This window comes from Pteropus vampyrus, unplaced genomic scaffold, assembly GCF_000151845.1.
Source record: "Pteropus vampyrus isolate Shadow unplaced genomic scaffold, Pvam_2.0 Scaffold82, whole genome shotgun sequence".
NCBI lineage: Eukaryota > Metazoa > Chordata > Mammalia > Chiroptera > Pteropodidae > Pteropus > Pteropus vampyrus.
Genome location: NW_011888863.1, coordinates 6,668,824 through 6,691,766, shown reverse-complemented (window position 1 = coordinate 6,691,766; position 22,943 = coordinate 6,668,824). Strand labels below are relative to the sequence as shown.

The window sequence follows — 22,943 nt, the reverse complement described above, 5'->3', positions numbered from 1 at the left end:
TTCTGGTTACTCTAGCTATGCTGGTTGGCCAAGCCTGCAGTGGCCTCCACTTGGCACTCAATCACTACTCTGACTCAAATAGAACAGAGAAACTTTGGGTGAGGCCAGGAACCCCAGGCCTTAAGTGTATCAGGAGACTATCTCTTTGATGCCAGGGAGAAATGCACAGCTCCTCTTGCAGATGGGACTAACGGCTCAGGCTCTCTTGCCCAGGTAGGGGTCCTCTTTAATAAAGGAGATCCTGTCTCTTTCTCTTCTGCTTCTCCAAGCTTATTTCCTCAACTTTACCTTGTCTCTATGTTTTTTACTTGAGAAATAAGAGCTATAAAAAGTTCCAAGCTTACTCTTCATTCCTCCCTGACTTCCCCCAGGCACTAACACACAGAACTCACTACCTGCTCCAATGGATAAAATGGAAAGGGGAAGATGAAGAATGGAAAAACAAAGTCATAAATATCTCAAAATATTATTCAGCTGAGTATGTGACCAGGTGCATATAAGCCCTACAGGTTATTACACTGGCCACAAAATCAGCTTAAAAGAAAGTAAGAACAGTTATGTTTATCCTTCTCTAAACTGCAATACAGAAAGGAAATGCACATTTAGTAACTTTTTTTTTTTTTTTTGGCAATATTCTCCTATAACCAACAGCATAAAAGAAACTAATTTCTTCTAAAAAATTTTTGGGTATTAAAATGATGACCAGCTCAAAAAGCATTAGAGCAACTTCAATAAAAGGATGTAGACTAGGTTTCAGGCACTTAGATAAATTTATACTTTTAAACCAAATTTAATGGCCTTCCTTTATTGTAAGGACAGTAAGTATTATCGATTGTATATTTTAACACATTTCAGGGGCGTGATGAACCTGGATAATAAGAGCATTTTTCTCTTGTCCTACCTAATGCAGAGAAAACTTCTTAGAAGAAATTCATTTGGAATGAAAGGGAAGCAATTGGGTTGCAGGTAAGGATGGGTAGGGTAGAAGGATTCTTTAGGATTTAGGATGTGAGTTTCAAGAATAATGACCCCAGGGAAGCCATGAAAGAGGATGAAATTATGAGGTAGATTGATTTATTAATTATTACAGAAAAACAACAAAGGCTTGAAAGCAGTCTTTAGAAATTATTCTTTTTCTCAAATAGTAGGAAATAAGAATATCACGGAAATAGTTCAATTGGAAGGAAGGCCATCACTAAATCCCTGAAGTGAACTATAATTTCTATTTCTTGTTTCTATCCCGTTCCTTTGCATCCTATGTGTCACTATCTTCCAGAAAAAGCCTATACTTCCAATCTCTAAGAGAAGAGAAAACACAAGTAGGAATAACATTTTAGTGATTATGATGATCGGAATTCCTCAGACTCCTTTTGATGTCATTCTGCTGTGACCTTTAGACAGCTCATATTTCAGACCCAGCCTGAATTACAGCCTCATCTCTGCTGTAATTTGCATGTAAACTATGCAATAGGGAAGTGCTTCAGAATTAAATGAGACCGCCTAACTTTAAAATGTTGGGCATGACCTGTGAGAGACCAGTTAAAACATTATTAATATTTAATTTGTGTGCTTTATGAATGCTATTACAGGAATATATATCATCTTATTATGATTCACTTTATTGTGCTTCACAGATATTGCGTTTTTTTAGAAATTGAAGGGAAGACCCTCCACCAGCAAAAACATTACTACTCGTTGAAGTCTCAAATGATGGTTAGCATTTTTTAGCAATAAAATATATTTCAATGTACATTTTTTTTTTTAGATATAATGCTATTGCACACATAATAGGCTACAGTATAGTGTAAATTTAACTTTAATATGCACTGGGAAACCAAAAAATTTGAGTAACTCGCTTTATTGCAACATTGGCTTTATTGCAGTGATCTGGAACTGAACCCACAATATCTCCGAGGTATGCCTGTATATTTACAATTGTTTACATTTTGAAAACGGAACTATATAAAACAGGGATCATTCATCAAAGCGAATTTTTATGTGACATTTTATTATACATAGGGTACTTGCAAAATAGATGTGCCCCTGATTCAAGGTCAGGTAACCTCAAGTGATCACAATTAAGAGAAAGAGTATTTTCTAAAATACTTTTAAACATTAGCCATTCACTTTTTAAGACAATAAAAACAGCAAGAATTAATTTGTGCACTTTTCCTTACCCCAAGTTCAAGTCATGGGTCCAGTTCCATTAAATTTTAGCCATGTATATAATTCCAAAGGTTTAAAAGTCCCACCTTCTTCTATTGTTCCTGTCTTTTGGACAAAGCCTCATTTTTCCTATTATACCAAGACAAGTCATGAAAGAAAAATAATTGTTGCTGTCACTAAGCCACTATCAAGTCTCACGTAGCATCTGTTCTGATACCTTCTGTACCAGACTTTGCTACCTATTCATGAAATACAGCTAAAGAAGAAACCAAGCAGAAACTCAAGTCTACTTTTAAAGACCTTATAATAAACACTACTCTGAATTCTGTTTTTCAGCAGCTGCAGTTCTCCATTAAGCACAGGTCCATCAGTAATGTTGAAACAGGTACATGTTTCTATGAGAAGAAGTAGGTTTTCCTAAAGTGAGTAAGTAATTAAACCACAATATGAAATCATACTTTGTGGTATAAAATTACTAATATGCCAGTAAAAGCCACAAATAATTATGTCATATTAACCAGGAACCTCATGAATGAAAGATACCCCTTTTAAAATGTGCAAATCTTCCTGCATTAAGTGCTAAAAAGAAAGAACTATCTGCTGTATGCTCAGGAGAATTTCCTGCTACACATACTGAAATATGTCCCTGACCAAAGTGGTGAGAAATAAGACTGCAGGTAAGCAGGTTATGATCACAAATTTAAGATATTTTGAATATTAATATGAGAGAATAGACTCTGCTTATTTTCTTCAGCAATTAGGATTATGTTACATAACCTGCTGAATATGTATCTAGTATTCGTAGAGAAGTTTCTAGTTGGCAATGAGAAACTCACTTCACTGGTAATTATATATGCAAAGAAACTAATTTTTTAAATATTTCATTTTGTTAAATGACTTAACGTGTTAAGAAGTGGAAAGGTCCCACAGGGAATGGTTTGGAGCATGGCCCAGATTCTTGCTTTAGAACCAAAGTATTCAATTCCCCAGCTGCTGAGAATTGGTTGCTGATGGCTCACAGCTGAGTCCTCTTCTGCATCTCTCCTTCTGACAAAGCCTTGCCCAAAATTTTGCCTCCTTTCCCAGGGACATCCCACATTTAACGACTGATCAATAATAGGGTACAAAGACCTACCCCCTTGCCTCAATTCAGAATGACTCTGAATTCCAGCTCCAGAGTCCCCTATAGGATTGTCTGAGGCCTCTGTTGCAAATTGTTCACAGCTCAATTTCTCTGCTCAACCCTGCTTCCATCACTCCATTACAGATGTTGATGCCAAAAATATGCCCCAGTAACCCCCCTACACACAAATCTCCAACTGGAGTCTGTTTCCCAAGGAACTCAACCCAAGACAGTTGGTATTGAAAATGGTCATAGAAATGAGATTCTAAAATGGGGTTTTGGAGTTGAATCCTTGCCAGCCGGCTGCCATCCAGAACCCTGTGCCTGGTGAATGGAGTACTAATAGCACCTGGCAATGCTGTGGTAATGTGATTACTGATTTGAATCCACGAATGCGAAAGTTGTGTCCCACTTGCATACCCGTAATTTAAATAAGACACGGGGTTTTCTGCATTTAATTTGGTGTGTTGAAATTTCTCAGTATAGCTTGGACAAGTCTGCCACCTTCTGGAGAAGCTAATGAATACTGGAGACTGAGGCATTCTCATCTGCTTGGGGAAAAAGTATTTTGAAGTTGCATCTTAACCCAACATCGTATCTCTTATGAAGTTAAACCAATTCCTAGCCCCTCACAACCCCTGTGAACAAGTTTTTGATTAGAACCAAGACTTCGAAGAGCTTTCGCATCAGTTTTTTAAGGTGAAAATTTAAAAGCTAATATTTGTAGAGCTTTCACTATGGGCCAAGTGCTTTAATTCTTAATCCTCACAACAGCCCTTATGAGACAGGAACTATTATCATAAATAGTTTCGGATGAAGAAACTAAGTTTTAGGGAATTTAAGGTTACTGGACGTTAAGGGAAACCCCACCTTGGGTAGTCAGAACAATGACTGGCGAGCGCGCTAGCTCCGTAACTAAGTAACCGCCTCGCCCCACACGGACATGCGCACAAAAACACTGAAGCAAATCATGTACAAGGCTGGCATTGAGGGGCGGGGGCTCTAAAGTCCCAGCATTCCCTTCGTGCCGCCACCAAGATGGCGGCCCCCATGTTACGGTTCATTTGCCGGGGCCGGTGCTATTTTACCCCTGGCCCGTTAGGAGTCTTGCCCCTGGGGCTCCGTGAGGCCCACTCGGGTGCTCAAGGGGTGCTGGCGGTGCAGAAGGCTAGAGGTCTTTTCAAAGAGTTCTTTCCTGAGAAGGGTACGAAGATAGAGCTCCCAGAGCTCTTTGACCGCCGCACGGCGGGCAACTTTCCCCAGACCATCTACTGCGGCTTCGACCCCACGGCCGACTCGCTTCATGTGGGACACCTGCTGGCACTGCTGGGCCTGTTTCACTTCCAGCGAGCGGGCCACAATGTGATCGCGCTGGTGGGAGGCGCTACGGCGCGCCTGGGAGATCCAAGCGGCCGCACCAAGGAGCGCGAGGTGCTAGATGCAGAGCGGGTGGGAAGCAACGCGCAAGTCTTGCGCCAGGGGCTCGAGGCCTTGGCGGCTAATCACCGACAGCTCTTTACTAATGGGAGGACCTGGGGCAGCTTCACGGTGCTGGACAACTTTGCCTGGTATCAGGAGCAGCGCCTGGTGGACTTCCTGGCGGCAGTGGGCAGCCACTTCCGCATGGGCACGCTGCTGAGCCGGCTGAGCGTACAGACAAGGCTCAAGAGCCCCGAGGGGATGAGTATGGCGGAGTTCTTATACCAGGTGCTTCAGGCCTATGATTTCTACTACCTGTTCCAGCGTTATGGATGCCGGGTCCAGCTGGGTGGATCTGATCAGCTGGGCAATATCATGTCTGGATACGAGTTTATCCACAAGTAAGCGCCTTTAGACCCAGGAAAAATCCTGCGACAAATAACATACACGAATAGCTTGTGATGCATTATTAGGATTGTGAAATGACTGACGTCTTTCCTCAAGCCTTTGTTGATTTTATCCGCATTAAGAGTGTTAATATTATCACCATATAATATGTAACGGTGTTAATATCAGTGGCTAATGAGAACTAAAGGGCTGAATTAAAGTATTAAGTATGGGATGTATTCTAGAGCTCTGCAGGAAGTAGGCTAGTCAGGATTCGGATTGTATGTTTTCCCTTTTTTGGGAAATAACGTACATTTTAATTATTAATCTTGATAATAGATTGAGGGAGGTGAACCAGAGCTAGCCCATGTGCTACTCATTTTTTTAAATCTCTAAATCGTCTTTAGCGTCTCTACTTGACTCGCCCTTTATTCAAGTCTCTTCTTCCCACCCAGCCTTTAAAATTTTCTAGGCCCTGGTTAAGCAACACCTCCTCTTGGCTTCCCCAGAGTCATTGTTGGTTCAATTGCGGTTCAGAATGACAAATGCCAAAATAGAGTGAATACTGTGAAAGTAGTAAGAGGGACACGAATCCAGATTTAGGAGGTCATGGAAGTTTTCTTAGAGCAAGAGACCTTACTGAAACAGAAAGAGTGATTAGCTAAACCTACCACCACCTGTGCTTGAAACACATAATGACGTTCTTCTTTATGCATAGGTTAACTGGAGAAGACGTATTTGGAATCACTGTTCCTCTAATTACAAGTACAACTGGAGCAAAACTAGGAAAGTCTGCTGGCAATGCTGTTTGGCTAAACAGAGAGAAGACATCTCCATTTGAATTGTATCAATTCTTTCTCAGGCAGCAAGATGATTCTGTAGAAAGGTGAGTTCTTAATAGTGTGCTGAGAAAAATTAAGTTCATAAGCTCGCGATACTATTTTCCATTCGATCTCTATGTACCCTTTATAGTTTTTTGTGTGTTTTTTACTTAGATACTATTTAAGACAGACCATTATATAACAGAACATGTAATTTTAACTGTTATAAAGTTAAATACTTTTGGTTAAAGCAGAAAATCACCGTGGTTGCTAGAAAACAGTCAAGGTTGTAATCTACATCTAACATGTACTTAGGACATTATTGCTTGCATATTCTAGTTTTTTCACTCCTTTCATCTTAAACTTCACTAAGCCTTATTTTACTTTGTCCCAGGTCTTTTTTTCTTTAATGTAATGTAAAACACCTTTTGAAAGCCTTAAAATGATTTTCTCATTCACATTATCTTAAACTCTTGGAAGAATATAAATTAATGAGAAAACAAATATATCTGCAACAAAGAAAATGAATTTTTCAAAAAATATTTCTGATACAACTGCACTATCAAAGTAATCTAGGAATAATTGTTTTAAAAATTTTTAAGTGTATGACTTTCCTGCAGGACATTAAAAAACTATTGAGTAAAAATAAAGACCTACATAAATGGAGAGTTATATTGCAATAGAACTGATATTGGTTCTATAAGATTTGATACACATATTCAGTGCAATCCCAACCATATCTAAACGGGCTTTTTGTGTGTGTGTGGTACTTGACAAGTTGGTTTAAGATTTACCTGGAAATAAAAAAGGCTGAGATTGTCCAAGACATTGTTTAAGAACAGAGCGGAAGCTATGCCTTATTGTAAAACTATAGTAATTAAGGGGTTCATTATTTTCCTTTAGATTTATTCCTAACATATTTGATGATACAGTCCTCTAGTTTGATATATCAAGAACTTGATATCTTTTTGAAAACTTCATTTTCTGACTGGCTCTGATATGTAGAAATAGAATTAATTTCTATATATTATCCATGTATTCAGCAACCTTGCTAAACTCTTATTAATTCTAATAACCTTTAGATTTTTGAAGCTTCAATGTAAGGTTAAATAAAGAGACAAATGGAACAGATTAGAGAATCCAGACAGACTCCAGCATATATAGTCACCTGATCTCAGTGGCACTGCAGAGCCATAGAGTAAGACAATCTTTTCAATAAATATTACTTGGATAATTAGATGTCTTATGTGAGGAAAATAGTAAAAATTAACCTCACACTGTACAGAGAAATCAGTTCCAGGTAGATTATCAACCTAAATTTATTACAAGAGACAAGACAATCTAAACAAAAGTTTTAGAAGATAAATAGGAAAATTTCTTCATGACTGGGATAGGAAAAGTTTTTTAAATGGGACCCAAAGAAAAAGATTGATAAATTTGGCTAAATTAAAGTAATATCAACTGTTCATCAGTTCACCTTTAAGAATGAGAGAATATAGTTTCAGTACATGTAACTGATAGAATTTATATTCACATTAATATAAAGAATTTCTATAAGCCAATGAGAAAAAGACTGACAGCCCAGTAGAAAAATGAGAAGAGACTTGAACAGACACTTCATAGGGATTCTATTCAGAAGACCCAAAACGTGAAAAAGTTGCTCAGCCTTAATAATAAGAGAAATGTAGGATAAAGGAACAGTAAAATGCCAAAAGTTGGTGCTCAAGGGCTGTCCATGGGGGTATGTGCTTAATCCATTAAGAAATTAGGTAGACTCATGTTTGGTTCAGAGACTCCAGGAGGCATAGTCAGGTATAGTCAAGGACTGAATCAGAATGTGGAGCCAGGCAGGACTAAAGGTAAGGCTTGTTGGGCTTTATCCCAACAGAAGATGGCAGATTTCCATGTGATTGCATGAGATTGTGTATATCAGGCAAAGAATAAGTGAGATGAGGGCTATGTTGACTTCAGAACATGAAAAGGCCTAGTATGTGTTGTACCTATCTGAGGGTAGTGGGTGGTTTATAGTAATTGATGTTTCGCTCTTGGGGGGATTTCTCAGCCCTCAGAGGACCAGATGATGCACAGAAAATTGACAAGGAGTGATTGCCCAGCCACATTGATATAAGTGGTGTGCAAGGATTAGAGAGCCCTTTTCATTTAGGATAATGTGCTAGAAGGAGACCCCTAGGGGCAGCGGGGGTGGAGGGGCATAAGTCTGAAATATCTGGGTGAGAATCTCCTGTCTGGCAACCGTCTCAACACCCTCCAGGGCCTTTTGAATAGTTTTTAAGTCCCAATAAAATGGAGCACTGGTCCATAATTAGGGGGAGCACCTTATAAAAAGAATTCTCTGGACTCAGAGTCAAATGAGGCCTTTTCAGGGTTGGAAATGAACAGGGAGTCATTTGGGTCAGTATGGTTATGGAGAGGATAAATCCCCTGGGCCATGCAAATTTTGTATGGTAGGACACAGGCCTCTAATGTTTTCCATTCACTGTGAGCCTTAGCAGTGATCACTATGTTGGGGGTATGGGCACAGTGCCAGGCAATAAATATGCAGGTGAGGAGAGGGAGGACCCCGGTACAAATACCAGTGGCTCTACGGCCCTCACTGTTACTAGAGGCTTCAGTAATACTGTCAGTTTTTCTGTTGGTGGCAAGGGCGCCTCATGCAGGGGAAAGCCAAGAAGGTTCATGTGGTATATCAGAGGAAATGGACATATAGCCTTAATGGATCTCTGAGATGTTTATAGATTTTTAGGGTCTGTAGAGATACCAGCCAGTTGGCACATTTTGGCAGCCATGAGTAAAAATTTAGGTTCCAGAATCTGCAGTGGCAATCAATTCCCTTCTTTCCTTCCCGCTGCAGAGAATCTTTAAGGGAAGTTAGAATTTCAGTTAAGGGATAATTTCTAATCTCAACTTTTACTTCCTCATTTTCTTCGTTACCTTGATCTTAAGTGTTGTTACCAGAGTTTGTGGAAGATGTCCCTATGAGCCCTCTTCATAGGTGGCTACCTTTCCAGGGTGTCCCTGTCGGTCTACCCTGGATTGGGTCTGCCTCTGTTAGTGATACCCCAGGGTCTTTAGGAAATCCCTAGGTCTCTCTGGAGCCTAATGCCAGAGCCTTGTCATGTTATTATACAGCAGCAATGCCTAGGAAGCTTCTATGGGGTTTTGCATTTATCAAGAGCTGGCATACCTCTTCAGAGGTCATAGGAGGCACTAGCACAGGATATTCAGGACATTTATATTTGTCCATTAATTATGCAGCAACATTGCACCAGGAGTCAGACCCATGATATCCCATTGGGTTGTAGGGAAAAGGGGGACAGCAGCGAATGCAGTGGTACATAGGTATAGCAAACCTTGGCTGCATTTCTCCTTTCATGGTGCCATTAGCTGCCTGTTGCAAAGCTGCTGTATTCACATAGTCCTCATGTTACCCACTGCTCAGTGGTTTCAGTGGGAGGTCTCCCACTTCCTTACCTCCAGTGATACCTTCTCCTGAAGGTCTTCAGCACGAAGGCACATGGGGCTGAAGCAAGGTGGGGCAGGGGTGGGAGCGATAGCGTTGCTTAGGGCCCCTTTTCCTGAGCATGAGGACAGTATGTACATTAGCAGTCCATTAAGGCCTGAATAATTAGTGGTCTAATCATCTTGTTAGACCATATGGCCTTGATCCCACTGCTCTGTGGAGATCACTGAATTCTTATGGCAGCAGTGACATTTAGGAATAGATACCACAGGCAACACATGGCAGAGGCAATATGCAAAAACACATGACAGCATAATGGAGTTCGAGCAAGTGAGGCTGCCTTCCCAAATGGTGTTACCCACTTGGATTATCCAGTTAGTAAGCCCTTCTAGGCTAAAGGGCATTCCCCTCAGTTAATTGCAAGTCAGTCATGCAGTCCTGCCAACTATGCCAATTGTGTTGGTCTCAGCCTGTTAGTAGTGATGCTATTGGCTAGAAATGCCTGGAAGTGCACCTGGGCCCATACTCCTTGTGGTGATGGGAGCCAGTGTTGTGGCTGGACTAGCCCTTGTGTTTCGTATTACAATTGTGGGATTCACCTCAGCAACAACCATCAGGGACTTTGAAGAAACAAGATTTATAACTCCCAAGGTCTGGAGGGTATATGGCACTCTGAGGTCACCGGAAGAGAGGAGGGAGTGTGGACCTGGGGCTCTGCCTTTATTAGGGTCAAGGGGTGGGGTGCCTAGGGTTTCATGGGTTCACTCTCTACTGGCAAATTTAAAACATAAAAGTGGGAATGAAGGAGTGGGAAGGGAAGAGCAAGGTCACTCAGGCAGTGTTCTAGGTTACCTAGGACTTTCTAATAGGAGAACTTCATGAGTGGGGATGGCCTGCTCCCTTATCTAGTTAGTCTGCTACTAGCTGTGTCATACAGCTGGCATTATGTTTATTCAAGATGGATGTCCTTGCATAGATATCTTGGCAAGCTGAATGACAGGAACTTATACTATACTAATAGAACCACTTTGGAAAAATATGTGACTATGTCTACTAAAGCTGAATACGCACATAACCTATGATCCAGCAGTTCCTCTCCTGGATATATCCCTAACAGAAATTACTGCACATGTGCACCAAGAGAAATACTTGAGAGTATTCATAGCAGCATTATTAGCAGTTGTCCACGAGTAGAAACAACACAAACATCCACAATAGAATAAATACATAGGTTATAGAATATTTGTAACATGCAATGCTGTATACAACAGCTGTATACACAGCAACACGGGTGAATCTCTCAAACATAATGATATGCCAAACACGAAGATATTCTGTATGGTTCCATTTATATAAAATCTAAAACCAGGCAAAACTAAGTGATGCTGCTTAGAGAAGCATACTGAGATGGTAAAAGTATAAAGAAAATGAAGGAAGTGATTACCATGAAAGGCAGAAGAGTGGTTAGTTTGGAGGGAGGTGAGGGGTTGTGGAACAATTGTGCTTCCTTGGGTAGAGGCAATGTTGTCATCTACACAGGTGACAGTTACATATATAGCTGTTTTACATTTACATTAAACTATATGTTTATGATTTGTGGACTTTTCTGTGCTTTTCACCAAAGAAAATATTTCTTTAAAGGATATATATAAAATATTGTTAGTTTTTAAATTACACAGTATTTTTTATTTATGGGCACATAGAAAACAGAAGTAAAAACATGCCTGGGAAGGATGCACACAAATTTAGATTGGTGGTTTCTCTGGGGGCAAGGAGACTGTGATGGGGCTGAGAGCTTCATCTATACTTATATTATTACAGCTGTTAAAAAAAGGAAGATCTAAAACAAAGATGTCAAAATAGTAACATCTTCAGTTCAGGTGGTATGTGTATGATTGTCTTATGTTTGGTACATTTCTGCATGTTGTATTTCACAATTAAAAATAAAAGTATTACAAAGTAAGGGGAACTGGAGATTTAAAAAATTAGGTATATAACACTTTATTTTTTGTCCTGAAGGTACCTGAAGCTCTTCACGTTTCTGCCCCTTCCGGAGATTGACCACATAATGCAGCTGCATGTCAGAGAACCGGAAAAGCGCGGTCCTCAGAAACGACTTGCTGCAGAAGTCACGAAGCTTGTTCATGGACAAGAAGGGCTGGATTCCGCTAAAAGGTGGCCTTTTAGAATAATTAACACTTGATAAAGTTAGTTAATAGATGAGAAAATTTAGAGCTGTACTCTTTTAGAGTTGTCTTCTACCACTAACAAGGATTGTTGGTGCGTGACTTAACTGCTTTAAAATAGCCTCTTTTTATTAGGAAGATTATCACAAATTAAGTTTATAAATTATACAAAATAAATGTTGCTGTTTCAAAAACGTTACATCCGGAACTTAATGGGCACTTCATAATTGGTTACTGGGTATTAGAACATGTATCTGAATAAGCACTCACATGATGTTGCTCTCAACATGTTTTTCAGGTGTACACAAGCCCTTTATCATAGTAGCATAGATGCACTGGAGGTCATGTCTGATCAAGAGTTAAAAGAGTTGTTCAAAGAAGCTTCATTTTCTGAATTAGTTCTTGACCCTGCAACAAGCGTCCTAGATACATGCCGCAAAGCAAATGCCATTCCAGATGGTCCCCGGGGGTAAGATTATTTAACTTTAAGATTCACATTTAATTCAACATTAAATGTTATAATTCGCAGCATGTGTTTCCAGAGGGTGTTTTCTTGATAATGCTCTAATGCTGTCTCATTCCTTCCCGAAGTTAGGTTAGTCTGAGAATAAAGTGAAAACAGAATATAGAAAATACCTTAAATTTTCTGTGAAGTCGAGTAGATTCTGTACTTTCTTACAGAATCTAACCCAGTTTTTCCTCCCACGTTGGAAAAGGCTTGAATTTAAGGGACCACTATGTTCAATAAATACTCAGGGATCATTCAGCTCAGGGATGGTTACAATTCTAGATCACAAGAGAGGCCCTAAAGTGACAGATTGACATGACCTTTCTCATCTACAGCCTGTATGTATCCTTTTTATTTGGAGGAGTAGAAGGGTTTTCCAGCCTATTTATTAGTTGAATTTCTGAAAATGAAATAAGCATATGATGTAACTTCATAAGATTTATTATAAACTACATACTATTGTTGAGAATTGCATTTTCTTACTTGGGAAGTAGGTAGAATATTTAAATTCCTCAGTCATGCAGTATTATTAGGGAATAAGGCATTCCACAGAAAAGTTATTTGACATATACCTGATGCTTGTTCATTTATAAATGAAACAGTGTAATGTAGAAGAAGCATTAGTTAGCCAGAAGACCCTGGGTGCCTCCTCTGCAGTAGTTCTAGCATAAGTCAAATAGTTATTAGTCCATGCTCGTGGTTATGAAAGACCTTTGTTATATTATAGTTGCTGGGTTGTTGGGGTTTTTTCCCCCAATTGTTTTAGAGTATTTGCCTCTATCCCAAAGAGCCTTAGAGTACACTTAACAGAGAAAATATCCATTGTCTCTTTTATCACCTGCCACTCTCCCTGATTTTTTAATATGCTAGTCTATTTAATATTCACTGAATTGAAGATGGTGTCATATACCTCCCCACAGTGAGTCACTGGTTCTAAGAATTTTCCTCACTGGAAACATTTTTCATTTTCTTCTGATCTATTCTAATGGTTTATTTACTAATACTGGAAGTTTTACTACTACTTAAGATGACACCATATCTGATTTAACCAGAGTTCTAAGTAATACTGACATTTTTTAGATTGTGTAAGCTTAAATAAGGTGGGTTCGTACATTTAAACAAAATGTAGAACATGATCCGGAAACTATAGCAAACCTAAAATAATACTTCCTAAAAGAAAGAAATCCATCCATAATAGAAAATCTTTTACTGTTGAGCTTTTATAAAACCATGCATAGTCCTTTATTAATTTAATTTGGTAACATAGATAAGAGAAAACCAACATTTGCCTTGCAGGACTTCCAAGGCCTTTCATGCTCTAGTCCTCTTTTCTTAAATCTCACCTTTTTCTAGCTACTCCCATGTTTCCTCATCCTGTTTGAAAATAACTCCTACTCACTCTCCTAGTTTAGGTGACTTAGGAAAATTTCAAACCCCCACCACCCAGTGTGTTCCTGGTACAACACTTAATCACAGTGTGTTGTAATTGTTCGTCTGTCTGGCTCTCTACATGAGTTTGCAATACTTTATATTTAGTGCATAGTAGTGGCTCTATAAACCTATTGAATGAATTAGATGATAATGAACAAAACCTGTTTATATAGACCATCAAAAACTCTTGTAATCTAGAATTAAATCAGCTACTGATTTTTCATTTCTGAAATCGGCTTTTTAAAAGAAAAATTTTAACAAAATTTATTATTTGCAGTCTCAGAATGTAATTTGCAAGGATTTTTCGTTTCATGTGCAAGTTTCCTCAAGATGGCTATAGATAACACTATATAATAGCAGGTCCTCAAATAATGTTTCATTATGTCAAAAAAAAAAAAAAAAATCAATTCCTGGCCAGGGCCACAGTCTGTGTGAAGTTTGCACGTTCTCTAGTGTCTGTGTGGATTTTCTCCAGGTACTCCTGGTTTCCTCCTCCATCCTAAATATGTGCACATGAGGTGAATTGGCGTGTCTACACTGTCCCAGTCTGAGAGGGTGTGGGTGCACCCTGGCAATGGGAGTGCCCTGTCCGGCATGGGTTCCCGCCTGGTGCCCGAGCTGCCAGGGATAGGCTCCAGCCACACATGACCCTTAACTAGAATCAGTGGGTTGGAAAAGTCATCATACTTGTTTTCATTAACCTTTCTTAAATGTATACATAGCTCACATTTATTTCAGTGTTTGTCACTGTAAGTGTTTAGAAGTTTGGTGATATTTTTGTTACTAGGAGTATGCCATAGGAACTTTACTCATTATCAGCCAGCTTGTGGTTAAACTGGTCTCATTATTTGTCGTTTCACTTAAAGTTGCGGTTTCAAAGAACCTCTCAGCGACTTTGTGAGGACTTACTGTAGTTGTGACTTATATCTCATGAAAAGCAGCACAAATTTCTTATTTTTGGAAGTTTCCGTGACTTTCTTTTTTATCCCCCAAGGTACGGGGAGCCCTCCAGAAAGTGATCCTTTATTCCAATTCACTTCATTTTTAAACCACAACCAACCAGACAGTTCTATCAAGAGCTGAGATATCCCAGTACTTTTTCTCCACAAAACAAGAAATCTGTTTTGCCTTAAACCTGTTCCCTTAACGAGCATTAAAGAGAAGCAGAATCTAGAAAACGTGAAGATAACAATTCAGTGCTAAAAGGTTGCACTTGGGAGAACCTCTGAAATTTAAGAGAAATACAGTAATGATGCATCTATATTATTGGGAGATGTCAACAGTGATAGGATTTATCTAATTACTAAACATTTATATTTTTAGGTATCGGATGATAACAGAAGGCGGAGTCAGTATAAATCACAGACAAGTAACGAATCCCGAGAGTGTTTTAGTTGTTGGACAACATATTCTTAAGAATGGACTTTCATTACTTAAAATAGGAAAAAGGAATTTCTACATTATAAAATGGCTTCAGCTATGATGAAAAATCCTTCAGGTGGTTCAGTCTTATCCATCATTTCATTCTCAAGACATTCGAAAGTTTGGCTCCAGAACTTTTACCTTCATTTATACAAATCAAACAAGAGAATGGAGTATACTCTGGGCCTCCCAGTGTGAGTAATTTCATTATTTACATAGGCTGGTTAATAAGTTGTTTGTGTAATGATGGGATGTTTTATTTCCTGATCCTTAAACATTAAGGACTACCATAGAAAACTGTGATTTCCAGGGTTAATCTCTTAAAAATTATACTTTATGAAAAAACTAATTGCTATCTTTACTATTGTCCTTGCTCTCCTTTTTGGATGTGAGGAGGAACAATGAAAAAGAGGTAATGTAATGAATTGTGGATACTTTTATATCAGTATATTATCTCACTGATCTTGCTAGTGTTTATACTGCTCAAATCCAGCAGTATCCATATTAGAAATGCAAAATCTAGTATTGGAAATTAATTTGTTTAGTTGAAGCAAATATACTTCTCCTTAAAAAGGAGAAAAGTTAGCCAAAATACTTCAGCTGGGAGAAAATTAGAAATTACAACAGGAGTAGTTCCTTTTCAAAGAAAAGAATAAAAATCAGTATTTGACTTTTCAGAAAGCTTCTAATTCAGTTTTCCTGTCCCTTGCCTCTGTTTCAGTATAACTGTTTACTTACAGCCTTATTTTGTTGGGTTACTAAGGTAGCAATATTTTATAAATTTAGAAACTTTTAGTTTTAAGTTTCAAATCCTGTCCCCAAGCTAACTGCAACTTGAGATAAACTGAAAAGTAACCAGAGATAAAATAGAGGCAAATATTATAGCAAACATCCAATTATATGAGAATATCAAGTTATTCAGATAAGGAAAGCTTTCAGATCAAATTTAAAGGATTTGGTGTTAAGACTTAGTTAAGTTCTTCATGCGTTAGACAAGTTAAATCTCTAGAACCATTTCCACATCTGAAAAATCAAGGTAATAGCTCCCCTATTTCCCTAAGGATCAAGTGAAAAACACAAACATACAAAATGGTTCACAAACATCTTCTAGAAAACCTTACAAGCAGCAAAGCATGGCTTTAATATTCAAATTCTAGACATTTGCTACCTGCATTACTTGGAGCAAGTCACTATCTTCATATAGGAAAATGGAGATGCAGTAATATCTCAGTGAAATGTGAGAATAGGAAAAAAAAAGTCATAAAACTTTCTTGCAGAATTAGCTGTACTATGATGTCCAAAGTAGATTTCTATGTTAAAAAACTATTTTAAACCTTTTTCTGAGAGTAAAATTAGGAAGAATTCATTTATTGATAAACTTTAATGTCATTTCATACCAGCAATTTTATTTACATATCAAGAACATACAGGTATCCATTATAAATGTCATAGATCAGGGGTCCTCAACCCCCGGGCCACAGACCAGTACTGGTCCATGGCCTGTTAGGAACCAAGCCACACAATAGGAGGCAAGCATCAGCGGGCAAGCGAGCGAAACTTCATCTGTATTAGCAGCCGCTCCCCAGCACTAGTGTCACCACCTCGGCTCAACTTCAGATCATCAGGCATTAGATTCTCATAGAAGCACCGGTTCCTGGTGCCAAAAGGGTTGGGGACTGCTGTCACCATCTCCACATTTCAGAGCTTCACTCAGTTTGAGGGCCAACAAAGGAAGGTTTTCTTTCCATACCTTTCTTGCTTTTTTTTTTTTTTTTTGTACAATGTGTAGTGCCAGAAAGTGCATCATCACAGCCTGTCTTTAAAGATAACATTTTTAATTGGAAACCTGTTTGATATGCTGGAGGAAGGTCCATTATAAAGGGTTTTTTCCCTTACCAATTCAAAAGGCTAGAATGGTAGTCATCTAATCTGTCTAAAACAAGTAAATCATAGATGGCTATAATTTCAAAACTGATGTTTAATGATGGCAGAGTGATTTTAAAGTGCTAACAAACATCTTGGTAGCATGTATTCTATCAAGATTCTAATCGATTTGAAATAGTATCATATGAGACTGAATCTGTTTTTTTTATGTTTGGGATCAGTTGCTGAGCCTGTTTCTTAGAGTACCATAAGCTAAAGTTAAGAGATATATTCATATTGGCCAGTAGCCCCCTTCATAAATGTCATCACTTAAAAAGAAATTTTTATATCTGTAATGTATAATTTACTTAACATGTTATGTTAGAGATGGAGCCAGATGCCTTAAGGATTTTGACCCTATCTTAAATTTGTAATGTAACTTGTATCAAGAATTGGGGAGTTTTAATAAAATGTATATATGTTCTAAATCTCACACCCAAGCCCCTGAATGCAGTTTATTCGTCTATAAGCAATTAGGAGTATGTGTATACATATGTTTTTCTTTAAATAATAAGGCCCCACCAGTATTTTTACACCTCTATTCCAGTGTATTTTGCTGGTGTGAAATAAAGTAACTATTACCAATTAATGCTTATAGAGAAAGGATATACTTCTATAATCAGCACAGTATTTGGTTTTAAGTCCCCCCTCCAAGTGAATCCTGGTACATGGTGTAAGTGGCCCAATTTAAATTTAAATATGTATATGAATTACTATTGTATTTGGAAACCAGGTGGAATTAGAAACTCTAAAAATTAAAAGGAATGATCATTTCCAGGTCTTACTAGATAATACAAGAAAATTTAATTCATGCTCTCAGGTAAGAATCAAAAATATTTTAATTTTTAATGCACTAGGGCCATGTGGACCCAGAAGTGGAAGGGCTGCGTAGCCACACATTATGTACACCGCATCATTGTCACAGATCCTCTTGTGCATCCAACTTCCTTACTAACACATCAAAGATTGCAGAGAAGCTTGATAAAACTAAATCGAAGGACAGGTGGAATACAGTGACTATGTGAGTAACTTGTCAACCCACATCTTTCAAAAATAGTGCATGCAGTATAGTCATATGAAATGTCTTGCATTCTTTCTTCCTGAAGGACTATGGCAGCAGCTTTACAACTACTAACAGAGTACATAGGTCATCTTACCCACAGGCAAACTGCTTGTACAACTAGAACATTAACATGTCTTTTTAAAAAGTTCAAATGAAAGTCACAGGACAGACTTGATGAATTTTATATATACTGGGAAACTTTAGAAACATCCATTTATTATTTGGATTAAATGTGTGAATTGTTCTGTAGTAGCGTACAATTTTCAGTTTAAAGCCAGTCTTCACATGAGCAGATTCATACCATTGTAATACCCAGCAGTTCATAAATAAAAATCTACTCAAGTAGGCAGTAACTAGCAAGTTTCGAGTCAACAAAGTCTCAGTATTATATAGTTCTCTTCACCAAAGATGAGTCTCTCGGATTTCAGCAATAATTTGACCTGCTCCTTGTAATGCCTGCATTAAAGATAAAAATTATTATAAGTGCTTATTAAGTTAATATAGCAAAGAATCTGAATTATGTGGGGGTAATCGCTCCACTTTATATATAGTCAATTTATAATAAACAGTATTTTCTCTGGAATTTCAATTTTATCAAGTACCAAGAGAAATTAGCTATCATATGAAGACTATATATGTATCCAAAGATCAGAATGCATTTTAAACAATACATGTTTATATCTACAAAATGTGAAAATTCAAAAAAAAAAAGTCACACCAATACCTTTAACATATCAGCTGCTTCTTTTCTACGCTGTGCCATGTCCTCAGATTCAGTCAGAAGATCATCCAGTAAAGATGCTTTATACAGCTGTCCTACTAACTCACTCTGAAGAGTATCTTTCACATGATTAACCAAAAAATGCATTACTGCCTTTGGCACACTACAAAACAAAACAGATGATCCATTTAATTTAGAATAAAAGCCTAAAATTTTTAAAATACATGTATTTTCAAAATTTACAGAATCATCCCACAGTATTAGTCTGATTTATTATGTAGTACTAACCTGTCTTGAATATTCTTTCTGACAATAAGAAAATATGATTTGATGAGTCGTTCAATAACCTCACAATCTCGCTGTTCACGGGCAGATAATTTTCGTGCAACAGGAACTGGCTAAATAGGGTGAGGGAGAGGAAAAAATATTTTGTGCCATTTGCAAATGGCAACATCTAGCATTCAAAGGTCAGTAAGTTTTTGAGACTTCAGTTTCTTTGTCTTTTGAAGTATTTTCCTAATTTAGTTATATTAGCATTGAACTAAATTCTCATGACTTACCACATCCAGCAGATTCACAGCATGGCCTTTTTGTGGACTGGCTGGCATAATTGGAATTGGTTTTGATTTCTCCTCAGCTAATAACTCTTCAGCTTTTGAAGTTTTCAGCATTCCTCTCCAGTTGCCTGTTGTTGGTTCTTGAACAGCATCTCCAACCCCACCCGCTCCAGATGCTACCTGGAAAGACACAGATGTCCCAAAATCTATGCCAACCATATCAAAAACGACATTAACTAAACAAAGTTCGTTTTCTTTGATGCTAGTCAAGGACACACATCCAGTCAGTACTCAGCTGGAATTCAATCTATTCAGATAACAGGGTCAGAAAGAGATGGGGCAGCATGTTTAACTGGAACTGAGTTATCTAAAGAGGTTCTGTTGTAAAAGGTTTGCAAGGCCTCCGCCAATATTATTTCTTTAGCATTTGCCAGCTTTTTAACTTTTCCCAACCCCTCTAACACTAGATTGTGGGAAAAGTATAAGCTGCCCTTATAACTAAGACTGCTCATAAAAAGCACAAGGAAAAACAGAACTGCCACTCGGCTTAATTTCTTCAAAGTAACCTAAATGGTGCTGAACTATGATCTCTCCGAAAGTTCTGTGAACTCAAGAGTTGATAGGTTTCTCATGTCATTTTACATTTAGTCAATATAATATCATGGGATAAAAGTAGAGACTCTATAAAAAAACAGAATATAACCATGAGTCTTAAGCTGGTAGTGACTTTAAACTGCCCAAAATGTGGAACATGACATAAACAGAAGTTTCCTCAATGTCTACACTCTTGAGTAAGGATCTGCTGAAAGAAATCTAATGCTACCATTGATCACAACTGCTTTTGCACCTCATTTTCTAGGCTGTTAGTCTTAATGTCTAAAAGAAAAATGCATGTTTTAGGATAATGGGAAAAATGGTAATTCATAAACATTTGAGATGTTTTCAGATGCTCTTTAAGATCTTATAATGTAAAATTATAGATGACATCCAAAATTCATAGATAGAAATAAATGGCTTATATAAATTAAACAGTAAAGTATTACGGCAACTGTTTAAAAATGTCCGTTTGTGGTATCATCATCGGATCAGAACACTTATCTAAATTTAAATTTGTCTCTAACATGTTAAGATGAATTTTATCTAAATAGAGGCAGTAATATATTTAGGTAACAAATAAAATCTTAAGGGAAGTAAGCAATTCAGGGTGATGCCATGGAAAAAAACACTTAAGCAATGATTCAGATGGCTCTCTTAAGGTCTAAGCACAGTGGACTGAGAGAATATAAGACATTTGGGTTTTGAGGTTCAGAACCTTAAGTCTGGACAATAAGGAAAGGAGTTAAATGGGAGAAAAAAACAGAAATAAGAACGGGTCTTAATTACAGATTATTGTTCCCCTAAAAAGGTTATCAAGAATTGACAACAGTCTCAAACTCTCACAGTACCCATTTGTTTTAAATGTGCTTAAGCTGTTGAGGCACATGATGAGCTACATATATGGGGTGACAAATACAAGCTGAATGGAGGCATAAGAAAGAAGCCCGAGAGGATTGTCCATTAGTACTAGACAGATCTCAGAACTTTTAAAGAGGAAATGTCCAAAAGTACAATTTCTGGCTCTGGAATCTTAATTCCCTACCAAAATATTAAATTTGAAACTATTCTGGAAGATAACAAAACAGTGGAAAAGGCTACTGTTATTTAAAACAATGTTAAAACTAGAATTAATGCCATCTTAAGAGGGTTAGTTAGACAAGAGAAACATTAAAAACAACACAGACAACGAGATAGATGCCACTGTACAGACAGGTTCTTCAATGGTTTTGAAAGTGTTTCAGTTAGAACCAAAGGTACCAACATTGCCATTCTGAAGCAAGGACTCACATTTTTAGTATCTCTTCTGCTGTCCTGAATTAACTGTTAAAAGATACGTTAAAACATGCAGTTTAACAAGCAAAATTTCAATATCAATGGCTTGAAATTCAAAAAGTACAGGGTAATTTCCTCTTTACTTTTTCTCTGTGCATCTTCTATATTGCAAGCAAAAGCATGTCAACAATACTTTATGAAATATATACATTGTTATATAATTTATATGAGGCTAAAATGATCTGACCTTAATATAACAGCTTGTATTAATATTCTGCTATTTAGTGTACTGTTTCCAGATGATTGTTGCACCAAACAACTAGGCATGCAGGCTTAGATTAAGAATCAGAACAGACCTTGCCATCAGCCTCAGCAGAAGCAGCAGGGGGGGGCTCCTGGGAGGCAGGTGCCAAAGCACTTGGAACTTTAGAGGACTAAAGGCAAAAAATGCAGGGAAAAAATCAAGGATGCCAAGAAAGCATTCAAAAACGTTCTATAAATGTGAAAATTTCCCCTCTGTATCAAAATAGTAAAATAACATGAAAAACAAGAATAATTGTGGGACATAAAATTAATGTTTATTCTGCCTTATTTCCTGTACTCCTGTCACTTTTGTAAAAGGCTTTCTTCAGATGAATACCTGAGAAAAATCCAAAACCTTCATTTTCAGTTTTGGAATTTGGTGAGATCTTTTCTGGTAAAGAATTCAAGATAAAAGAGTTTTATACACACAAACATCTTAATATATGCAACTATTATAGGTATTAATGTTATAATATATATTTTACCTAGTATGTGCATATTGTCTTCCCTCTTCAAAAAACCTTGTTATAATAAAGTCATTAGTCATTTCAACTAATTTTACAAAGCTGATAGTCAATGAATTTTTAAAATCTACCTTTAAGCATTTATTCCAATATATTAAAAATATCTTTAAATTACTCAAAGCGTGTTTTTAAACTTTTATTCAAACAATGAAATAGTTTCAATGGAATATTAAAGAGAGAAGAAGAAAAAATTATTCCTAGGGCTGAGTAATAGTCTGACGCTTACCGATCCATCTTCGCATAATGGGAATATGCTTTAAAACATTTTTTACCTTATCTCGTGATACAGCTGAAGGTAATTCTCTTGCTAGCCTGTTTCGCCTTTGTTCCTATAAAACACAACCAAGTAAAACAAAAATGATTATCAGAGCATTGCGGTATAAGCCTACTGAAAAATGTTCAGATTAATTGAAAAGTGAGGAATAACTTACAGTATATATCTTTTCACTGTTGAGACTCATGCCATAATTACATTTTAAAAACAAACAAGAAATCATTTAACCCAATGCTTCTCAATCTTTTTTTCTGCCCCAGCATACCTGAGGGATACAATATAAGGTCAGTAACAGTGGCTCCCCTATACTAGGGATCCTCAAATGTGGGGCAATGGACTGATATCTCTGCCCTTCTCATTAAGTTAAAAACCACTGATTTAAACTGTCCCCATATAAATGTATGTTTAAGTCTTCAGCATACTATGTAGAATTTGAAGTGCACAGAAAACTAAAAACCTTTAAAAATTACTCCAGCCTGCACATCTTTGTTTTAAATTCACACAACCCACAAATAAAACCATAGCTTTTAGAAATATCTGTGGTGGAGGTTATTCTATAACAATGTTCCATGTTCTTTATTCTAAACTACCTCCAGGGAATAAATGTAATGTTGAAAACCAACAGTCCTTTCTGTAACCTGGCTAATTTAACAGACGGAGCAACTGTCCGCTCTTCTATTTTGCTAATATTATCAAAGTAATTCTGGTCCAAGGCTAAAGAAACTCTTTTAAATTCAAATCAATGAGGTACTGAACACCTACTAT

The 22,943-nt window shown here is 37.5% G+C and overlaps 2 protein-coding genes across 11 annotated transcripts in view; one reads left to right on the top strand and one right to left on the bottom strand.

The window, feature by feature from the left end:
• Window positions 1-4,286: 4,286 nt before the first annotated feature.
• On the top strand, window positions 4,287-18,595 carry YARS2 (tyrosyl-tRNA synthetase 2). Of its 2 annotated transcripts, XR_896041.2 has the most exons (6): window positions 4,310-5,109; window positions 5,814-5,981; window positions 11,417-11,572; window positions 11,882-12,052; window positions 14,846-15,138; window positions 17,725-18,595. XR_896041.2 is itself a non-coding variant. In XM_011363149.2 (5 exons), the coding sequence occupies exons 1-5, from the start codon at window positions 4,328-4,330 to the stop codon at window positions 15,003-15,005; spliced, it is 1,437 nt and encodes a 478-aa protein (XP_011361451.1). In that variant the 5' UTR covers window positions 4,287-4,327; the 3' UTR covers window positions 15,006-17,300. The 2 variants fall into 2 exon arrangements, 1 of the variants encoding a protein (XP_011361451.1); XM_011363149.2 differs by lacking the exon at window positions 17,725-18,595 and having other exon boundaries at window positions 4,287-5,109; window positions 14,846-17,300.
• Window positions 17,689-22,943, bottom strand: part of DNM1L (dynamin 1 like) — a 40,927-nt gene continuing 35,672 nt past the window's right edge. For 2 of the 9 annotated variants that reach the window (XM_023532402.1, XM_023532400.1), the window contains 7 exons: window positions 22,177-22,233; window positions 21,434-21,511; window positions 21,093-21,125; window positions 19,212-19,388; window positions 18,940-19,049; window positions 18,655-18,814; window positions 17,689-18,386 (listed from right to left, as the gene is read on the bottom strand). In XM_023532402.1, the coding sequence (XP_023388170.1) occupies window positions 18,330-18,386; window positions 18,655-18,814; window positions 18,940-19,049; window positions 19,212-19,388; window positions 21,093-21,125; window positions 21,434-21,511; window positions 22,177-22,233 (672 nt within the window). In that variant the 3' untranslated portion in view covers window positions 17,689-18,329. The remainder of the gene's footprint in view (window positions 18,387-18,654; window positions 18,815-18,939; window positions 19,050-19,211; window positions 19,389-21,092; window positions 21,126-21,433; window positions 21,512-22,176; window positions 22,234-22,943) is intronic. The other 7 variants (XM_011363147.2, XM_023532403.1, XM_011363148.2 and 4 more) reach the window with 5 other exon arrangements.